The sequence below is a fragment of the Rhipicephalus microplus genome, chromosome 2 (assembly GCF_043290135.1).
Source record: "Rhipicephalus microplus isolate Deutch F79 chromosome 2, USDA_Rmic, whole genome shotgun sequence".
NCBI lineage: Eukaryota > Metazoa > Arthropoda > Arachnida > Ixodida > Ixodidae > Rhipicephalus > Rhipicephalus microplus.
The window spans coordinates 300626977-300649502 of record NC_134701.1 but is presented as its reverse complement, the minus strand read 5'-3'; the positions used below and the strand labels follow the sequence as shown (position 1 = coordinate 300649502).

At 45.1% G+C, this 22526-nt stretch overlaps 1 protein-coding gene across 5 annotated transcripts in view; it reads left to right on the top strand.

Moving 5' to 3' along the window:
- tweek (transmembrane protein KIAA1109 homolog tweek) overlaps positions 1-22526 on the top strand; it is a 1194469-nt gene that overhangs the window by 115307 nt on the left and 1056636 nt on the right. For all 5 annotated transcript variants that reach the window (XM_075882507.1, XM_075882492.1, XM_075882501.1 and 2 more), the window contains exon 7: positions 5702-5859. In XM_075882507.1, the coding sequence (XP_075738622.1) occupies positions 5702-5859 (158 nt within the window). The remainder of the gene's footprint in view (positions 1-5701; positions 5860-22526) is intronic.

Sequence of the window (22526 nt, the reverse complement as noted above, 5' to 3'; positions counted from 1 at the left end):
TCCGGCTCGACGACTTCACCTCAATACCGGTCCCGCAACAGCAATGTCGCCGAGCCTGGCCTACAATCCATGTGTTCTAAGCTTTGCTTACCCCAGGATGCAGACCGCATGGCTCTCGTCCCACCTTAACAACGTTTTTGGAAACTAACAACAACAAAAGCACTTATAAGCAGAAAAAAATAAAAACTTAAGTGCCGACAAGTTCAAACACGTCACAAACACCAATCTCCTCGCTCTCAACAAAGCACAATGCCGACGCTAGCAAAGAAGTCTCCCTAGGCCTACTCTACCCCGGCTCTAACAAAAGCTTGTACCGAACCACGAAAACTGACGTCCGATGCTTTAAGAGCTCCACGTTGGGCGCCAGTGTGGGGGCTCGAAATGGTGAGTGCCACACTTTTGGAGTGAACGGACACAGCAAACGCGGTCAGTACAAACCAAGCAACAACAAACTTTTACTTAACTAATTTTAGAACGACGATATCGTCCGTTGAATTATTATAGCATAAATCGTGATCAACATGCCACGACATTCTTACTTAATAGTATACATACACTCCAAAACACAACAAACACCATAACACACCCAAGGCGGCGTCGCCAATACTTGACTTACCACGATGGCCCCGACGTGCAGCCCGCGGTGCCACGCACCAGGGACCCACGCTAGAGACAACCGTTCGCGGCAACCGCCATGCGCAGAAAAGGCCAGCTTATTTTTCGCTTGCCGCTACCAAGGCTTGTCGCCGCCGGCGCTATATTATGATGATGATGATTATAGTGGTGATCAACGCTCGCGAACACAATGCCACCTACCACCCAGAAGTTGTAACCCGAAATGCGGCTTTTGGGCGAGACTCGTGCGCCACGCAGCACAAACATATTTACAGGGAGTGTCAGCACCCTCACAATGTCTATATCGGTATATTGCATTGCACTAATCATTGTTTGTTCGTTGTGTGCCTTGCTTTTTATGCAAGCCTTTGCATATATATTGGGCTGCAGTAATTTTAGAATAAACCGTAGAAAGTTTGCGCTTTCTTGGACTCTACCCTTGTTATTTCTTTGAGCAAAACAGCCGCATCTATGGCTTCATTTTGCCCATCTTTACTGCTGCTCCGTATTGGGCATACCGGGCTTGCTGCCAGCACATGCAACCGCAGCGCCACCACACACACGTGTGGAACCTGTCAAAACATGCCGCTTCAAGCGACCACACTGAGCACGCCCTCTCCTGAACCCACTATCCAGTATATCTTAGTACACTGTTGCCACACAGCACAAACGACCTTACAGGGGAATATTAGTACCCCCACAAGCTGTTCTGCCTGTGTTCGTACGACGCGCAGTAGCATCACAAAGGCTGAACTACATGCAGCGTTTTCACCGGTGCTGCCTTCCTTGGCGTCATTTGATGTCAGTGGTACTGGGGATGGTAGCAAAAGGTACAATTCCATTGTGCTTCAGAAGAACGTCAGCCTCAGATTGTCCCAGACATTGCAGTGTGGCCGTTGAAGACGAAAGCAGCTGGATGGTGGGGAATGCATGCTTGCTTGCTTGTTCCTTGATATATGCTTCCCACCCACCACGGGGAATTGGCTATGAAGCGGGCGGATATAAAGAAAATTATTTAATTTTGAAAGGGGATGAGGCGGAACCAGCTGCCTCTTTTTTTCGTGCTGCAAAACTACAAGCGAGATATACAAGCTTTGTTGAAGAATATTTCTTTCAAGTCCATTGACAGTCAGCCAGTGGTAAATGGTGCATATATAGTATTTACTCGATTATAGGCTGACCCCAACTCTAAGCCGACCCCCCAAAAGTCCGGAGCCCAGAAAAAACCAACTTATCTCGAATGTAGGGTGAACGAAACAGCGAAGACAGCGTTCACCAAAAGAAAACATTTATTGAACATGAAATGAAACAAAGCAGTTGGTTCATGATGCAAATAGTACTCGAGAAACACATAGCCACAAGTCCTGCTGCGTGTGCTTCTTTGTTGTCGTTTTTTTCGCACTACTTCTAGTTTCGTCATAAAGATGCTGTTCTCATTCCGAGTCGTCATTGCATTCCTCGCTGGTGACTTCCTTGTTGATGTCGTCAAACAGTGTGCAATCCTCGGTGCCATTGAGAGCATTGAATGTGCCGCATTTCTTAAGAGAGGGCACAAATTACAGTTCCCGGGTTGTCGTCACGCTGCTGCCCCTCCAGCGATGCTCCATTCCAAAGTCCTGCCCGGCTTGACTGTAGGATAATGACTCCGCGGCTAGGACAACATTGTTTTCATAAGCAGCACTATGATGGCACCGCCTGTTTGGCACCATTGAGCTACCCCACACGCAGACCACTCGAAGTGCGACTCAAAACGACGAATGCTCGCTCCAACACTTGCCACAATAATTGAAATGGCGGCCTCTGTTGGCTTGGCTACCTATGTATGTATTGCCGTCTAAGTGGCGCTAGTTGTGCACCACTTTTCTCAATGTAAAATGGCATGTTTTTCAAAATCCTTGAATCTAAGCTAACCCTTGAGTTTATTGCAAAGAAATTTGAAAAAAAAAAACTATCGGCGAAAATTCGAATAAATACAGTATATAACTCGCTGTTAGTGAAATAGACAGCATAGGTGGCGCAGCCTAGTTGGTTAACGCAGCATGATGGGGATTGAGCTTTTGCTGGTTCGAATTGCCAGTAGGGTGCCTTGTAATTTTTTTCTTCTGATTTATTTTTCATTGTGCATTTTATATTTACATACATACATCCGGGACATGACAGCGGTGGCAAAATAAGCCGAATGTGTCCATATAATTGCTATTGCATTAAAAAAAATCTCGCCAGCAAACGACAGCGTCGTCGCGTCTCGTGGATGACACATTTTGTAGGAGCCACTGGATGACAATAGTTGTCTTGCGGGTGACCGGACCGGCTGAGAGGCATGCTGCGACGGTAGGCCCAGCTTGTGTTGGACTGCTTTCATGGTCACCTCAAAGGTCGAGTGAAGGCTCGTCTTGCAGATGCCTTTAGCTATCTGGCTGTCATTCTCGGTGTTTTAACGAGTATGCTGCAACCACTGAATGTGTCTGTTAATTGGCCAGTCAAAGAAAGATGCTACTCGAAAAAAATAAAAATTTTGTTTAATCAAAAATTTATGGCAATGAAATTTTGGCTGTATATATGCCAATTTCAATTATATAGTCAGTTTTGTAGTCAGTTTATAGTTTTCGTTTTGACTAATGACAATGTGTAAAATATAGTGCTTTTTGGAATAACTTTTCTTGCAACTAATATTTTACGGTTCTGCGTCATTAATGGCGCATATTGCTCTACATTAACTATAGAATATAAATAATTAACAAAAAAGTGCAAATAAGGCATTTAAATGGGCAAGAAAAATAGTAATGTGAAAAGTCTTAAATGCTCATTCCATACTAATTGCTTACTTTGGGTTGTAATATTTATATTGGTGATATCAAGCTTTAATAGAAATACTCGCACTCCTCACATGTTAAAGAATAAGTGGGTAAAATTTTATCCTGATCTGGCTATCAAAAGTACCAATAACGTGATGTCTGATCTGAAGAAGTTTGCCAAAAAGTTTTCAAAAGCCACATTGTGCTATTTGGAAGGTATTTTAACCTAATTCGAGTTTAATTGCAATCTTCAATTTTTCTATTTGTGTGAAAGAAGAGAAGCCTAAAACTTGTAAGAGTCTAGGAATGAAGCCACGCTCTCGAAGCAAACTGACACAGCAGACGCGGTTGGACCAAATCAAACACATTTATTTAACTGCTTTTTTTCAATGATGATATCATCAGCTGAATCAAAATACATCACTAGCGATCAATACACTAAAACACATCCTTACACAATATTACAATACACTCAATCAAACATAAAGATAAACACAAGGTAGACTCACCACGAGGGCCCATGGCAGATGACCTGTGGTGCCGTCCACCTATGGATCTACCGTGGGAAATGACTGTTTGCACCTACCGCCCCACGCTAAAAAGGCTTGCCAATTTTTCCTGTCCTCCCACCTCACCTCGCCCCCACGTGTCACTGCTGGGGCTACCACACTAACCGTGATGATGATGATGCTGGTGATAAATGCTCGTGAGCACTGTGCCATCTATCGCTCGATGGTTGTGAACCCTAAATGCTGCCTATGCGCGAATCACGTGTGCGCCACAAGGTGCGAATGACTTTACAGGGGGTGTTAGCACCCCCACAACACATTAAAGCAAATAAAAATTGTAATATCACACAAAACACTCGTTTTTCAGCTCACATCTGCCCTTAAGGCAGAATCGGACGCATGCAGTCTGAATGGATGGCAGTGGGCCGTCATGAGAAAACACCGACTAAAGAGAACATCACTTCAGCGGGTCTGCTTTCATATTTTAAGAGCGTGGCGTGCAGGGTCCACAGACATTATTAGAGAGTTATTGTGTACCGGGCTTACCGGGTGTACCGTGATACCGGAATCAAAGTGCGCATGCGCAGATACGTATGTCACCCGTACCATTACCCGTACACGGGGTATTTTTCTGATTTCACGCTACCGTGGTAGCGCATAGGTGTACGTAGTGTACGTAAACATGGCGGCGCTTTCGGACGCTCGCTTCGAAGTGATTTTGGCGTAGTTGTTGAAAGATTCACCTTGTTCGCAGCAAACGATTGTTCAAAGTTGCTTCGCTTGCCTTCAGTTAGCTTCGATGACCGAGTATTATTTGGCGTAATTTTTGAGATAGCTTCCCATTTTGAATGGGTCTAGGCCTATCTACAAGATCGATGTAAACAGATCGGGAACATAGTTGTTTTCGCGTTTGGTGCGTGGTTCATATTTATTTACTTTTATTATCACTAAAATAAGCTTCTAACAATGCCTTGTGTGGTGGCATAGGCAAACATTCTCGTTTTCTTTTCATTTTCACTGTTTAACTCATTAACCATATAATAGGTGGTGCCACCATCCCAGTTGGGGCATGTAAACCACGTAAATGCTATCCCGCTAAACTATAAGACGCTGCCCACAATGAGCGTTTTCTGCACGGAAACGCCATTCCTTTAACCTACGCTGTCACGCTAACGCTATACTGTAACTGTTTATTGAAAGACGTTGTAAGGTAACCAGATTTTCAATGCCATGGACGGCACTGAGGAAGATTCGATACATGAATATGCAGAAGAGCTAAGCTGAGCCTGAGCAGTGATACCGATAAAGGCATCTAGTGAGGATGTTTGCAGGTAGACGTGAGATATTCTTATCGTTAGGTGTGCATAGCTCAATAGATTTTTTTATACGAAAATTGAAAATTGAAAGAAAGTTTCACACTTCCATGGAAGGGTGGCGACCCATCAAAATTGCAAGGAAAAAAAGTGTGGCTCTTACACGAGTGTATTCGGTATGTTGTTTCAAGTACTCCAATGTATGCAAAATGAGGTTTGCAGAAAGCTGGCAGAAGTAGTGTTAAGGAGGGGAAGCTGACAACCACCCAGTTTGCAGCACAAAGCCAAAGGAAACTTCTTAGAAAAAAATATTCATAGTTGCCAAGAGATTTGTCTCGGTTGGGGGATCCAACGAAATCACTCAACTAAGCAGCCACCCTAGAAAGTCATTTCCCTAGAGAAACGCTTCCTCTAGATTAGCCCTTGGGTGCATCAAAGGGTGCTTGCTAACGGCGTGTGTGGCTTACAGGCAGAAAGCGTGTCCATGTTGGCTTTTCTACCCGAGGGGGATCCTCATCGTGAGCTGCTCCTGCTGCTCGACCGCAGTGCTTTGGTGACAGATCGAATGGGAGCCCCTAGATCAGAGCAGCCACCGGACAAAAAGTGGCACTTTGTCACCCAGCCCAGGTAATTGGTATGTTAGTCAATAGTTTTGGATGCTTAGATAAAAAGCAAGAGCTGGTGAAATCAAGCTTTTTTGCTCAGCTGGTCAATAGAGACTTCAAGTAGACTTACGGCTTGTACTGATTTCGATGCCATACAAATTTTATAGTGGAGCTTTTAGTTGTTTTATTTCACAATACTGCAGGCCTTTCTCGGGCCCATGCAGGATTGGGTAAAAAAAAAAAAAACATCGGTATAGAGCAACACCATCTATACAGAGCAGTAAGTATGAGCACATACAAATCACAAGGAATATGAACATTATGCAGTAAACAAAGTACATATAAACAGCAAACAGTATTATAATAACTGTGCATGTTGAGAGGGCAGCTTATGAAATATTAATGATACCAATTATTTTACTATCTTAAATCTAAATTCTGAACGCTGCTAATGAATTCATAGACAGTTGAGCAGTTTACAACATCAGCAGGCAGTGCATTCCATTAAGAAAGAGATGGTGTGTGAAAATAAAGAATATTTAGAAGTGTTATTATGACGGGGTTGTTGGCGTATTGATTTATTATGATTCGTCTGAGTTGAATGCCTGAATGGTGTACGAATGTATGTCGTTTGGGGTATTCAATAAGATCCCGGATGAAGGAGGTATAAAAATTTTAGTCTAGAAATCATTCTGCATTGTACAAGGAGTTGGTTTTAGCCCTGACCCTCAAGTTCATTATAGATGTTTGTCATGAATACTTAGAATATATACACCACAATGCTAGGTTTTAATTTATCAGTTAAATATTTTTGCCAGTAGTAGCCCATACTATGTCCGCATACTCTAAAGCTGGCCTAATTAGTGTTTTATATGCATTTAGTTTAATGCTGAGAGGTGTCTCTTTTAGTTTTCTTCTAAAAAAAATGCAGCTTGATAGAGCCTTTTGATATATGTTATTTATATGACATTCCCAGTTCAATTTCGTCTAAAAGTTACGCCAAGATTTTTTACTTTGTCTCACTTCTTCAGCGGAACGTTATTGATGTTGTACTGATACTGGACAGGTTTTCTTTTATGTGTAAAGGAAATACTAGCTGTATTAGTTGCATTTAGTTTCATTCCTCATTTGTTACACCATTTTTGTATAGACGCTAAGGAATTGGTTAATTCTATTTGGCCATCCCTGCTATTTATTGTTCTGTAGACTACTCAATCATCAGCAAATAATCACATCTGAACAGGTGGATAAATGCATGATTGAATACCATTGATATATATTAGAAATAGTACTGGCGCAAGCACTGAACCCTGTGGCACACCAGAATAAACGTCAAGGAAATCAGACACACAATTATTCACTGCTTTTTCGTGTATACCAATGACATTTAGTTTTGTAACTAGGTCTTGATGGGGGACTGCATCCAATGCTTTTGAAAAATCTAAGAAAATTGCATCAATTTGGCTTTTATTATTTATTGCTTCAGCTACATCATGGCTTATCTCAGATAGTTGGGTGATAGTTGACAGTCCTGAACGGAAACCATGTTGCCGGTTGTATAGTAAGGTAGTATGCTCTAAATGTAGTATGATGGCCTTATAAATAATATGTTTAAACAATTTACAGCATGCACATGTTAATGAAACTGGTCTGTAATGATTAACTTTGTGTTTAAAGCCTGATTTAGGCACAGTTACTACTTTCACAAGTTGCCAGTCATATGGTATTACCGAAGTTTCCAATGATTGCTTCTAAATTACATACAAATAATTTGACACCAACGCTGCATTTTTCTGCAAAAAGGCATTCGTTATATGGTAAGGACCACAAGGTTTTCTTACATCCAGTTTTTATAGGAGGTGATGAATTCTTTCTTGAGTGATGTCTATTTCTGGCATTGGGTTGTCCTATTCATGATGGGGCAGGGGGCTGCTAAAGGCATTTCTGGTAAACACTGATTGAAAAAAATGCATTAAAATTATTTGCTATGATGTCGGGCTGTACAATAGTTTAGTTTGCAGCAGTAATCTGCGATACAGTATGTCGCTCCTTCGAGAGATAGCGCCAAAAGCTTTGTGGTGTTTCGATCATGTAAGAAGGCAGAGTGACCATAAAAAAACGTTCCTTGGCTGCTTGAATCTTTATCTTGTAGTGTGCGCGCAAGTTCTTGTAGACCACATGTGTTTTCATTCTTGTATTTGTTCTCAATTTGCCTTTTTAGATGAATTATTTCGCACAAAACCCAAGGGTTTTCTCTAATAACTTGTTTCTGGGAGGGAATGTAGTGTTCTTCACAAAAAGATACAGTTTGATTAAAACGTAACCACAATCATTGACATCTTGTATCAACGAAAACTGTGGAAAACAGGTGCCTAACTATTACGAGATGTCATTTCCATTTGATAGAGAGTAATCTTTGATTATAGTTATTGATGGCTTTACGCATTCACTATTGCCTGAAATAGGGCAGGAGAATACAATCATTTTGTGGTCTGAGATACCACTTTCTATATTCACAATATTATCATGAAAGAGACTGCTAACAAATGTCAGATCAGGAACAGAACGTGTGGGACCAACTATTCTGGTCGGCTCAGAAACTAGTTGATCTTGAGAGAAAGTAAATGACATATACAACAAGGATTCAGCACTTTTCGTATCGGTTTTGTCGTGTGAATGGTTGGTTAGTTCAATTAATTCCAGGTAAATTGTAATCACATGTGATGATAATATTAGAACGTGAGTTTGTAATCGTGCGTGACATGCAAAGCTTACAGTAGGAAATAGTGCCAATAAAGGAGGTGAGAGCATAGTGTGGTACAGTGCAGCTAAACTTCAATAATAGGTATCTTCTTGGACCTTTCGAGGGTCATTTTTTTTTTTGCCAAATGTGACTAATTAGTGTCTGTTTGTTTTTGTTACTGATTTAAATCCTGCAGGCTAATATTTAACAAAAAAAAAAAAGTTGTCGGAGTTGAGAAAGCAAGAACGAGTAAAAATCCTATGATAATTTCTCATGTTATCATCAATGGGACGAAAGCGCTTCAAGCAAGTCGCCAAAACAAGATATGCAACCACAACGCCATTGTCTGTGTCTGTCAGCACCTGCACGGAAACAAGTGCATAGCAATACAAGAACAATCTGAACTACACAGCCATCAGTTCTGCTTGCTGCGAGCACCACAAGCAAAAACCGGCTGAAGGAAGAAACCAAGGCTAGCTGCCACAAGCGTGCGCCACTGTGGTACAGCATTTTGTAAAAAAAAGCTAAGACACGTTAGTGCAAGAAGTGTATTTTTGCAAAGTGGCAGCACATGCCAAGTAAGAAATGATCCAACAAAGTACACTTTTCTGTATTAAAGCGATGATGGACAGGTATATCATTGACTACATAAAAGCTGTTTAGAAAGGACGTACATGTACGTTGTTGACACTGAAAGGGCTAGCTCTTTCGTTACCATGCAAAAAAAGTTATTTTCATATGTCTTGGGAAGATAGTTCTTGCCAGTTTGAAAAGTGCACGAGCACGCATTGCAGCATACCAAATTTTTACACAATGAAATGCTCTTTCTAAAAAAAAAATATATGCTGTAAAGCTACAAAATAATTTGGAATGAATAATAATTTGAAAGGTGTATAATTTTTATGTTGCCAGCTGGTAAACAGTGCTATAAAAACACTATATATGCAAAAATATTCAGAAGAAAGAAAATTAAAACTATAGTTTGAAGATTAATGACCCAGAAACAGTTTAAGAAATAATGAGTGTTGTAAAAAAATTTTCTATTCAAATAGACAAGGACAATTGAAACCGAGGTGCTGCTTCTTTGCTCGTGCCATGCTGTGAAGCCTTGCTTAGTCGTTCGTGAGACACAAATGAATTCGTACACTTTTCTCAGTAAATTTTTGTTTGTTTGTGATAAGAGACAGCAGGTTTTTCAATATAGGTGGATGCCCTTAATGTGGATAATCCCTCTATGAATCATATGTCCAATGAACTTCACTGTTTCGTCTAGCATCACCTTTTTTCATGAGCCACTTCACTCCGCGTAGGTTGTCGTTGGCATTCTAATATATGCATCCAAGCATATCTTTTTGCATTCTTGCATATCGTATTAAAAAAAAAAAGACAAATATTGTGTGCAGTTTTAAAACATTTTGTGCTGCTTCATAGTCAGGGCCAAGATGTGCTCCGGTGGCCTTCTTGTCGTGAGGAGAAGCTCCGCAGCCAGTATGAGCGCAACGCGCCCCAGCCTTGTGTGAACCTCGCATGTAACCAGAGCAGCTATGAGATTGTGCCAAGTGCATTTTCCCGACACAAGCACATTAGTTTGTGCAAATGTCTGTCAAAAACCACCATGTTGCCTAACTAAGCAAATTTGAAATGATTCTCAAAGTTGAGTGGCTGGACTAACTACTAGAAGGTGCTGGGTGCATGAGAAACAAGTTCACCATGCCAAAATCGACGATTCAAAGCGTCGATCACTGGTGATCGATTTGAATGGGCGTGGTAATGAAAGAGTTAGATATTAACGTTTTAAACGCATTTGTGTTGAACCCCGATCAAGTCTTATGGAGCCTTATCAGGGTTCGTATAGGTCCTTGAATTCCTTGAAAACCCTTGAATTTGAAAAATGCATTCTCAAGGCCCTTGAAAGTCCTGGAATTTTTCACCATCCTTAAAAATCCTGAATTTTCTGAACAGTGCACTCTCATACCGGCATCGTGACCTCTTAAATGTGGTACATCGGTGTGTCAACCTGTCAAACTCCCAATTTCTAAAGCAGTAATGTGACGTGGGTACACATGATCCCATTTTTCAAAAGTGCATGTGAAAAATTTAGTTTGTGGTGAGGGTGAAACAGTGAATGTGATAGCAAGAAATTAGAATGTCACTTGAAGAAGGGCAAGCAACCCCATACAAGCAAGGCGCTGCTAAAGGACGCACGAAAAGAAAGTGCACAGGATGAGTGCTGATGAATGATGAATGACTGTCACAGCTCGACACGGCAAGTGTGCTGCTTGACCAAACCAAGAAGGGTGCTAGAATAGAACACACATGTATCCTCAGGATGAGTGTAAGTTAACCACTGTCACAGTTGTTACTTCTTGGTTGTTGAGCAACGTGCTACAAGTGTCAGTTGTGCACAAGCCGACACTCTTGATGGGGTGGTGCCACCAAATTTCAAGGCTATAGCAAGCATCAAGTGAGTTTAAGAATATATTTTAAGTCACTTCTCGAGTGTACCTAAATGCTCATTTTTCTAGTCAAGGGCCATCGCGAGCACGTCCAACACTGATGTAGCTCTGTAGGAAGGGCAATGAGAGTTCTACTGATGTCACACCAGATCTGTAGTCAGGTGAGTGACCTCCGGACTTCCGCCCCGTACATACCGGCAAAGCATCGTAGCTGCTGCAGGTAGCGGCGAGTTTGTTTTGTAGGTGCTTGTGCGGCACATGTGTGTGAGAGCTGACAATACTCAGCATGACGCGTGCAAAGCTTTGTGATTGTGTGACTAAGTTGGCTACACTGCTACATACCTGCCCAACTCGGTCCCCCGCAAACAGAAACTGAAAATTGTTCGTATCAAAAAGGCGACAAATTATATAGCGAGACTAAAGAACTCTTGGCGCGCATCGTGCTTATTGGAGCTATAATTAAAGATTGCAGCAAAGAGCGTGCAAGCCACAAATATTGTGGCACGACCCCTTTAAGGCCCGACTACACATGCACGTTGAAGTCCATCAGCGCATACCTTTCCGACATGGCATCGTGCCTTCTTCCTATGAAGAGTGTGGGAGAGGATTCAAGAACTTATTAAGGCTACACTCTTTTTTTTTATGATTGCGATATTCATGTATTTATTGTAAACGCAATAATATTGGTCATTTTTTGAAAATTTGAGTGAAAATTTCCAACTTAGCATGGCGCTTTGAGTCCTTGAAAAACTTGCAACAGGTCCAGGAAAGTCCTTCAATATCCTTGAATTTTCGCTTTGGAAACCTGTGCGAATCCTGCTTATGCATTCGTCGACCAATTAAGCCTTAGAGGTTTGTTCTGTGCCTGCCAGCTAGTGTGGACCCTGCACTCTATGATAATTTTATATGCCATAAATGTTTATTGCACCTCTGAACTTGCAAATGTCTCAATGCAAAATATATTCATTCTTTTTGGAAGTGCCGCAATCCGTTGATAAAGGAGCCTGACTTTCGCACAATGTGGGTATTTTCTTTTTTGTGGGAAAGCATCAAGGAAGAATGAACATTTTGTGGCAGCCATCAAGAAACATGCCAGGAAGACTTGTTGGCGACACCTGTATTATAAAAAGTGTCTTCAGCTATCTGCTCGAGCATGTGTGTGGTGTAGTGCTACTTTAAGCCTACTGCACGATTTTAATTTGGGCGGATTGCTGATTGTGCTTAGCAGAACCCTACTGCACGCTCTTAATTTGGGTGGATCGCCGATTATGCTTAGCAGACGATAATTGCTGCTACCTCATCATGCGGCACTGTATAAACAAAAGCAGTTTGCCGTTGTGCAGTTGCCGCTGCCAGGAAGCCTCACTGCACTGATGCAATCTTGCTAAACACATGCGTATCTTACATCAAGTGCATTGCTGTTTAAACCATGCTTTTATTAAGTGATATTGCAGTTGGTGCTTGCGCAGCCTACGGCTGGCACCATCTGCCCTTCTGTTAGGTCACTGAAATGCAAATAAATGTTCTAGTCTCGAAATGGCTGGTGTTAAGGGTCGAAGGAAGAATGTTGAAGATGATGGCATCCCACCGCTGCCACCAGTCGTTGCGGTCGCAGGAAGAAGTTCGCTGATGCCATTCCACCGCTGCCACCAGTTGTAGCGAATGGGGGTCTACCCGTTCTCTTGTGGTAGCGTGGTGTAACCGGGTGGAGGAAACGGTTTATGGCACTATTTACACTTATTTACAGCAAAGGAAGGTTAGTGGTTTCACAAGCCACGAGCGTGGTGGTTTAACCGTTACATAGTTCAAAGCGACGTCCAGCACTCTGCGGCGTCGTTTTAAGCCCTGTCGGGCTCCTCCTCTTTGAGTGGAACACCAATCACACACACTCAACAGGTGAGGGGGACGAGCATGCACGGTCCACGTGAACGTCCAATATTGAGTCGTGAACACAGCACTGCAAGGTGGCGCCAGCGGTGCTCTTCCTCGTTGTGTGTGTGTCACTAGTCGAGAGGTCCCAAGCTCCTGACAGCAAACATCAAAGGGTCCACCGATTTGTTCGCTCAATTAGCCGGGCAATTCGCAGCGGCCGCCAGGGTCTCTTCCAAGGAAGATGCTGTGTTTGTTGTCCTCACTCGAACGGTTTGTGGCGTCGTGGCGACACGACGTCTCATCCTCAGGCTAGCAGGGACAATGCCTGACGAGCATAGGCAGCCGGCCGGTTGGCTACTTGATTGAGGATTAAAAGAGCGCTGCTCCCCCGTCAGCTCTGGCGCCGGTGACAACAGCTTCCCCGTCGCCAGATGAGTCGCCGAGGTCATCAGGCACCGCTGCTGCTCGAAAGGGTCCGCATTTGAAAGTCAGGAATTCGCCTTTGCTTGCCACATGGGCTGGGTAATTGCCGAAATCTTCGACAGCGTCTGGCAGACTGGGTGCCGATGGAGTTGAGAGCCTCCCCAGTAGACCGGCTTACGCACAATGGCGTGTGCCCCAGACGAATCGCCGGGCCAAACGTAACACTGGTCGTCCCTTATCTTACGCTTACCCATTGCCGTATGCCCTACCCAACAGGGGACAACTTTCCGGTACCCTGTGTACGGCAGCACGCGTATAGAAACACAACACGACTTGTGTCTCCCATATAGCCCGGCCAAGATTCTTTTCGGGGCATGCAAAGAGGGGAACGCGGTGCGACAACCAGGCGAGGCACGCACATGCTGCACACCGTTTCGCTATGAATAAGTTCTATGTGCAGGGTTGGTGCTTGGGCTTAAGGTCGCCATCTCGTGTAGACGAAAGCTTGTATGAACAGTCAATTTTACGTTCGAAGTGAATTCGAAGCGAATAGTGATTTTGGTTGAATAATTTTGAATTGAATTCGAAGAGTATACATAACATATAAAAAAAGGGCATGTGACCTAACTAATCTACACAATTTTTCAATTTTATTTTAATTTTTAAAAAACTGATACAAGGCCTCTCTGCAAAGGCCATTTCTTTTTTCTTGTTCATAGAAAGTCGAAACAACTGTCAGTAGTAAAAGGACTTTACTTTCGGTAGGATGTATGTGATAACCTGTGAAAAATGTAACATTTAAAATTTGTTGTACTTAAAACATATAGTTGTCACTACAAGCTTTCAAGCTTAAAAAATAATGAATCGATTTGAGGGTAATATGTTCAGTTCAAGGGGCCCTGACAACGCTTTTTCATGTAGCCATGAAATGGATTCACTAAAGAAGCTTATTGTTTCATAAATTCACCGCCGCGAAAATTTTTAGAATCTGTCCAGTATGAGCGGAGTTGCAAAGGTTTGTCGCACGCTGAATTGCATTCTATATTGTCTCGACGAAAGCGCTGGAAGCTAAGCAGGAAGGGTTGGCATGGGAAAAGAAAATACATCATGTGTGCCGCAATACCTTGTGCGCTTTTTCTTTCTCTTTTGTTTTTCAAATACGCGGCTTTTCAGTGCTATTACGCACGTACGTGTGCATAGGAGGCGGCCCCAGTAATGACTGAGCGCGCCATGCTCAAATTGGCCACTGGCTGATACAATGGCTGTAATGCAGGGGCCCTTTAAATTCGAAGTAAGGCTTCGTAACATAGCGGATTTCTTTTGGACAAGTGTTTTCACTGCTTAGCGTAACTTCACTGCAGTGAAACTACCTTTACAGGCAGTTACATGTAGTTTAATATACACTTATTCGTTAATTACGAATACTTCAAAATTTTCAATCATATAAATTTGAATCGAAGCGAATTCATATATTCGAAGCATTTGAATATTCGCATGAGCCTAGTGTAGAGGCATTGACGAAGTTGCACTACAGTCGAACCCTGCTACAACGAAACTTATGTGGTGCGGAAAATATTTCGTTGAAGCGAGAATTTCGTTGTAGTAAAATAGAAAAAAATATAGCTGATCTGAGCTAGCTAAACAAGAAATTGTTTGCTCTTAAAATTAAAAAAAGTGTCCGCTGCTTCCTATTCTTTTCCAGCAGCATTACAACACGATTCACAGTCATGCGTAGCGAGGCCATGGTGAAAACCATTGAAATAATGCCTATAACCGCATTCGTAAACGTACCCAACAGTTGCATTAACACGTTAACACCAGCAGCCATCCGCTGTCAAAGTGTATCCGACAACGCTGAGATGAAGGCATGGTATGGTGGAGCGGTGACTTTTGCCTTATTCTATGCCATTCTTATCATCCAAATCTCGTGGCTGGCTGATTTGGTTGATAATGCAGATGAACAGCCACTGTGATTAGGTACCACACTGGTCAAGCGCGAATAAAATGATATTGTGACGGGGCAAGGTCTTGGCTTACAGGACAGCGTCCACCGAGAATCGGCAGCAGAACAAGATGTCCGAGTTGCCTCTCGAGCAAGCGCCTAACGCACAGGCGTCTTCTTCATCTTCGCTAAGTGCCACGCTTGCTCCTGTCGATGATGCACCGTAACATCACTCCCCTGCGGCGGAAGCGCCGTCACGGCGCTTAGTACGGCGGCGACGAACGAGGAGGGTGATACGGTTTCAGTTTGGAAACGTGTACAACGTCTGTCTGGAGTGAGGTGGTCGAAAAGACATTGTTTAGGGGTGCGATCTCGTAGCTCACGTCACTAAGTTGTCGTAACACTTTGTAGGGGCCATGGTAGTGTGATAGTAGCTTCTCTGATAAGCCGACTTGGCGGTTTGGTGTCCAGAGAAGTACCAGAGACCCCGGCGAGAAGTGCACGCTTTGGTGGCGACTGTCATAGCGGTCTTTTTGCTGCGCTTGCGACAAGTGCAGCCGATCACGGGCAAGCTGACGGGCTGCATGGGCTCGAGAAACGACATCGCTGGCGTACTCAGTAGACAAGCGGGCAGCCGAAGGAAGGAGCGTGTCAAATGGTAATGCTGGATGTCGGCCAAATAGCAAATAAAACGGCGAATAACTAGCTGTGTCGTGCCGTGAAGAATTGTACGCGAACGTGACAAAGGGGAGTGCTTTGTCCCAGTCACGGTGATCTGGCGAAACGTACATTGACAGCATCTGCGTCAGCGTTCGGTTCAGACGCTCGGTCAATCCATTTGTCTGTGGATGATAAGCGGTGGTAAGCTTGTGCTCAGTGGAGCAGGCGCGGAGAATGTCATCCACAACACGTGAAAGAAAGTACCTTCCTCGATCAGTAAGCAGCTGCCGCGGAGCGCCGTGATGAAGAATGACTTCATACAGGAGAAAGTCAGCGACGTCAGTGGAACAGCTTGTCGGCAGTGCTTTAGTGATGGCAAAGCGTGTGGTGTAGTCTGTGGCGACTGCAACCCATTTATTTCCGGAGGTGGACGTAGGAAACGGGCCCAACAGGTCAAGGCCAACACGGAAGAATGGTTCCGTCGGTATGTCAATGGGCTGTAGGAGGCCAGACGGTAGCACAGAGGGGCGCTTGCGGCGTTGGCAGCGGTCGCAAGCAGTGACGTAGCGAACCACAGAACGATACAGTCCGGGCCAGAAAAAGCGACGTCGCACACGATCGTAGGTACGAGAGACGCCTAGGTGACCGGCTGTAGGTACGTCATGTAGTTGTTCGAGAACGCTGGTACGCAGGTGATGGGGAAGCACGAGTAGTAATTCCGGGCCATCAGCGTTGAAGCTGCGACGGTACAGAATGTTGTCGTGCAGTTCGAACAGGCGAACGGAAGGGTCTGTTGGAGCAGAGGTCAGACGCTCGATAATGGAGAGTAACGACGGGTCACGTCGTTGTTCGGTGGAGATATCACCCAAAGTGTGGATGGAGAGAACGCAGGGGTCTGAATCAAGGTCTGTCAAGTCGGGCGTTTCAACCGGATAACGTGACAAACAGTCTGCGTCTGTGTGGAGGCGTCCCGACTTGTAGTGGACCACGAATGAGTATTCTTGCAGACGAAGCGCCCAGTGACCAAGACGTCCAGATGGGTCCTTTAGCGATGACAGCCAGCAAAGAGCGTGATGGTCCGTAACAACGGAAAAAGTTCGGCCATACAGGCAAGGCCTGAATTTCGCCACGGCCCACACTAAAGCTAGGCATTCACGCTCAGTGATGGAGAACTTCCGTTCGGCAGGTGAAAGAAGACGACTGGCGTAAGCAATCACGCGGTCCTTCCCGTGCTGTCGTTGGCCAAGGACCGCTCCAATTCCATGGCCACTGGCATCGGTCCGAAGCTCTGTAGGTGATGCTGGGTCGAAATGGGCCAGTATTGGTGGCGTAGTCAGCAGATGGATAAGAGCCGAAAAGGCGTCCGCTTGCTCTATACCCCATGCGAAGGGAACGTCCTTCTTTAGGAGATCAGTAAGCGGTCGAGCGATGTCGGCGAAGTTGCGGACAAATCGACGAAAATAGGAACATAGCCCTACAAAACTTCGGACGTCCTTGGTAGAGCGTGGTTCAGTAAATTGTTGTACTGCTCGCACCTTTTCGGGATCTGGTTGAACACCATCGGCACTGACAAGGTGGCCGAGTATGGTGATTTGGCGACGTCCGAAATGGCATTTTGCAGAATTGAGCTGGAGAGCAGCTCTTCGAAAAACATCCAGAACGGCTGACAGACGTGTTATATGGCTGTCAAAGGTGGGTGAAAAGACGATGACATCGTCTAAATAACATAAGCAGATGGACCACTTATATCCTCGGAGAATGGAGTCCATCATGCGCTCGAAAGTTGCCGGCGCATTACACAGTCCAAACGGCATGACTTTGAACTGGTAGAGGCCGTCGGGCGTAACGAAAGCGGTTTTTTCACGATCCATGGGGTCGACGGAAATTTGCCAATAGCCGGATCGAAGGTCGATAGACGAAAAGTATTGGGCACCATGGAGGCAATCAAGGGCGTCATCAATTCGAGGCAAAGGGTAGACATCTTTGTGGGTCACTTTGTTTAAATGGCGATAGTCCACGCAAAAGCGCCAGCTGCCATCTTTCTTCTCAACGAGCACGACTGGGGAGGCCCAGGGGCTGGATGAGGGTTCTATTACGTCTTTAGTAATCATTTTATCCACTTCATTTTGAATTACTTGGCGTACCTTGTGAGATACGCGATATGGACGCCGCCGTATAGGACTGGCATTACCAGTGTTGATCCGGTGAGTCACTGCAGTTGTTTGGCTGAGAGGGCGGTGGTCAAAGTCGAAAACGTCTCTATATGATGTTAGCAGACTACGGAGGCTGGCAGCTTGCACTGCAGTGAGGTCGGGAGCAATCATCTTGTTAATGTCATCTGCAGGCAGAGTGTAATTGCGGCCAAGACAGGGGGATGTAGTATCGGTGTCCAAACCAGTAACGTTGCAGCTGTCAAGTGGAGATAGGGTGGCCAAAGACATGTCTTGCGGAATAACTTGAGTCAAGAGACTCACGTTGAGTAGTGGTATAACCACTGTATTATTAGCGACGGCGACAACAGTGCGAGCAAGGGCGACGTCTCAGGCCATCAGTACGTCGACTATAGGAGTGACGAGGTAGTCACCGTCGGGGACATGACGTGAGCACGACAAAGTGACATATGTAGCAGCTTGCGGAGGCAAGCGAACGTGGTGACGAGAGCGTAAACGGGGAGAACAGTCTGCTGGAAAATCGGCAAACTGCGGCAGTTCAAGCTGAAGAGCACCAGTGGCACAATCAATGAGCGCGGAATGACGTGACAGGAAGTCCAAACCAAGTATTAGGTCATGAGGACACATTTCAATGACGGCAAACTGAACTAATGTAGGATGACCGGCAATGGACACACGGGCCGTGCACATCCCTTGAACATCAGGGGTCCTCCCATCAGCGACACGAAGTTTGTGGGAAGCGGCAGGCGTGAGCACTTTATGTAGGCGTCGGCGAAGGTTCGCGCTCATTACAGAAATGTGCGCTCCAGTATCTATAAGGGCAGAAATAGGCACACCGTCAACGGCAACGTCTAACAAATTTTGTCTCGTCGGAAGCGTCAAGAGAGGATTTGTGGAGGGAGTCGAAGATGCAGCGTCACCTCCGGGCGCTGCACCGTTTAGTTTTCCGGGTAGGCAGGAGCGGGGTTGAATGGAGATGACGGCCTGCGAGTCTGCGGTGAGCGAGACGACTGGCGACGTCCTGGAGGCGAACGCGACTGATGACCATGCGGTGACGGAGATCGGCTGTTGAACCTTCTGTAGTTGTTTTGCGGAGAAGGCTGCACGGCAGACGCGAAGCGGGTGCTGTCCTGTCGGTAGTGAGGTTGAGATGAAGTCCGAGGTGGCGAGGACCAGCGGTAATTGCAGTAACGGATGACATGACCGATACGGTGGCAATGAAAACAAATTGGTCGATTGTCGACGGTTCTCCACGCCGCAGGGTCGCGAGATCGGGCCGTGAACTGCTGCTCGCGATAGAACGAGGGTGGATGCCATGAAGCTCGCTGCGGGCTGGGCAAAGCGCACACCGAGGGAATACCTATGCTGGCGAGTTCTTGGCGGACGATAGCTTGAACCATGTTAGCAGTGAGTGGGGTGGTGTCACTTGCAGCGGTGTGAGCCAGAGCTGAGGCAATGGCTTCAAGTTCGCGCCGTACAATTCGGGTCACCTGATCCGATGAATCTAGAGGTGGTGGCTGTGTTCTTGCACGGTCTTCGCAAGATGATGTTGCAGCCGTATTCGGAAGGCGGGTGAACACGCTGTTAATCCGCCGGCTCTTCGCTTGCTCAAAGCGCAGACATTCTTTTATAATGGCGTCCACTGTAGAAAAATTTTTGCAGATGAGGAGGTTGAATGCGTCATTCGCAATCCCCTTAAGAATATGCCCGACCTTGTCAGCCTCCGGCATATCGGCATTGGCTTTGCGACACAACGACAACACATCTTCTATATAGGAGACGTAAGACTCGGTCGAGGTCTGCGCCCGAGACGCGAGCATTTTGTTCGCGGCCATTTTTCTTCCGATTGGCTTTCCGAACAGGTCTAGCATTTTCTCCCTGCACACTGCCCAACTCACAAGTTCTGTTTCATGGTTCTCATACCACGATTTGGCGGTTCCCCTAAGATAGAATAACAGGTTTGCCAGCATAAGAGTCGGGCCCCATCGGTATCGAGTACTCACACGTTCGTACTCTGCCAGCCAATCTTCAACGTCAACTTCATCTGGATTGCCGGAACCGCTGAACGTGCCAGGATCCCGCGGGGGTTCGAGCACAAAGGTTGTGGTCGCAGAAGGAGATGTAGTTACCGCATCATCTCCGGCCGCAGGAACACCAGGAGCAGATGCAGACGCCGTACTCTCCGTCATCGTTGTGGAATGACCCTTCAAACGTCGGCCGCTGCGAAGTTCCGTTGCGAGGCGGTTGCCCAGCACTTCCACCAAATGTGATGGGGCAAGGTCTTGGCTTACAGGACAGCGTCCACCGAGAATCGGCAGCAGAACAAGATGTCCGAGTTGCCTCTCGAGCAAGCGCCTAACGCACAGGCATCTTCTTCATCTTCGCTAAGTGCCACGCTTGCTCCTGTCGATGATGCACCGTAACAATATGATAAGCATTGCAATCGGAAAAGGCATCACTCCGCGGTTGCACGCTGCAGCTGCGTGAAGGAAGCCATGAACTGAGCGACTGAGCTACAGCTTCGGATCGTCTGCGGCCCAAAAGCAAGCCAGTGGCAAAAGCAGGGCCATCCTTCATGAGCAGGGTAGTCTCATTGTTATCGCTATTGAGCAATGGTGGCACCCATATTTGCTAAACAGCAGTGGTTTCTGGTGGTGGCAACGCATGTTTTAGACTTCGTCGACGTATTTTCAGGTTCTCAAAATGCATCAAAGTGTTAACGCTTGGGTTTCCTGTATCGGAATAAATATCTGAGCCTGGAATTGCATCGTAAAATTTCGTTGCAGCGGGCGAGCAGAAGAAAAAGTGTTCGTTGTGGCGACAATGTTTATGCATTGGCTCCTATGGACTGCTGACGGGGAATCGGGAATTTTTCTTTGTGGCGGAAATTTTATTGAAGCCGTGTTAATTGTTGTAGTGGGGTTCGACTGTATTGTTATTGGCGATGCCCCGAATGAAGCAGATGAACAGCAGTGACACATATCTGGGGCTAAGCATGGAGGCCACGGTCTTGATTTATTATTTCACTTTACCGCTCTCACAGGGCAGCACCATGACACCAATCAATGCAATGGTAGAATAAACTGTGAGATAAAAAGTGCGCTTCTAAACCCTCTAGAGAATGTGACCGTGGCACAATGAATAGTGTTTCCGACTTCTCTTGTAGGGGAGCAAAATTTTGCATGTTCGATTTCCACTGGGAGAACTTTTTTTTTTTGCAATCAGATTGTGTGCAAGTTTTCGATGTCATTTTCGTGATTGAAATTCGTCAGTTAAGTCTGAAGTCGTGTGGTGTATGGGAAAGAGCATAGAGATGTGATTGTGTGTATTTATCTTCAGGTTTGTTGATATGGTTGCGGCATGAAATACATTTTCACGCTTCTTCAACAGACAGAAAGGAGACTGGGAGCATATCATTGGCACATCGGCATAAAACACTTTCGTGTTAAAACAAATCAAGATTTCATTTTCTGCTTGTTTGAAATGATTCAGTTCCAACAAGATTCAGTTTCGTACCCATTTTTGCAAATTATGATTGAGCGAAAAAGAGCAAGCTTCTTAGACCGGCTGAAGGGGATCAAAGCTTTTCTCAGAATGTGCAAAACCAAAGCTTTCTGCCTCAGGTGAACAAAAAAAAAAGAAAATTGAGACTGGTTGTTTTCCTGAGCTTAGTGAGTTTTTAAGGAAACATTCCAGCTATCTGAAGTCACATGCTGTATGTTAAATGTGCATAGAGATCCGGTAGTGTTTTTTTTAGCTTTGTTGGTATGGTCGCAGCATGAAATACACTCTCACGCTTCTATAATAGACAAGAACGAGACTGGGAGCACATCAGCTAGTATGCTTTGTCCACATTGCCACGAAGGCGAAATGTTACCCATGTTGACAATGGGTACGCTTTAATTGATGTGAAGCTTCTGCAAACGGTGATTACGAGTAACTGTGTCTGCACTAAATAGTACAGAGGAATCGTGGCACTCATAGAGAGAACGATATACCATGTTCCTTGGAATGGAAGCCATCAGAACTGCCACCTTTTAATAGGTTTCAACTTTCAGATAGGATGTGGCCTGAGTAATTGTTCTCTGGGCCGTTTGGTAGATGGAGGAGTGCGACTCCTATATTGTACTCCTACGTATATGATATCTCTGTTTTTGTGTAGAGAATATGTCTTGTTATGCTTGTGCAAGCCAGATAATGTGGTTATGGCATGTTGTTGTCAGAAAAGTAAAGCAGTTGTTGTTCAGCACCATTGCTTGTCTCATCTATGCTTTGTGCTGAAACCTTGAAAAATGTTGTGTACCAACTAGGCCCAGCATAAGTTGTACTCTTATTACAGTGATGCTACTGCTGCGCCATTCGCGGCCAAACTGCGCTGAATTTCCCTGGCTGCTTTTCCTCCAAATTCGGCGAGTCTGTGGC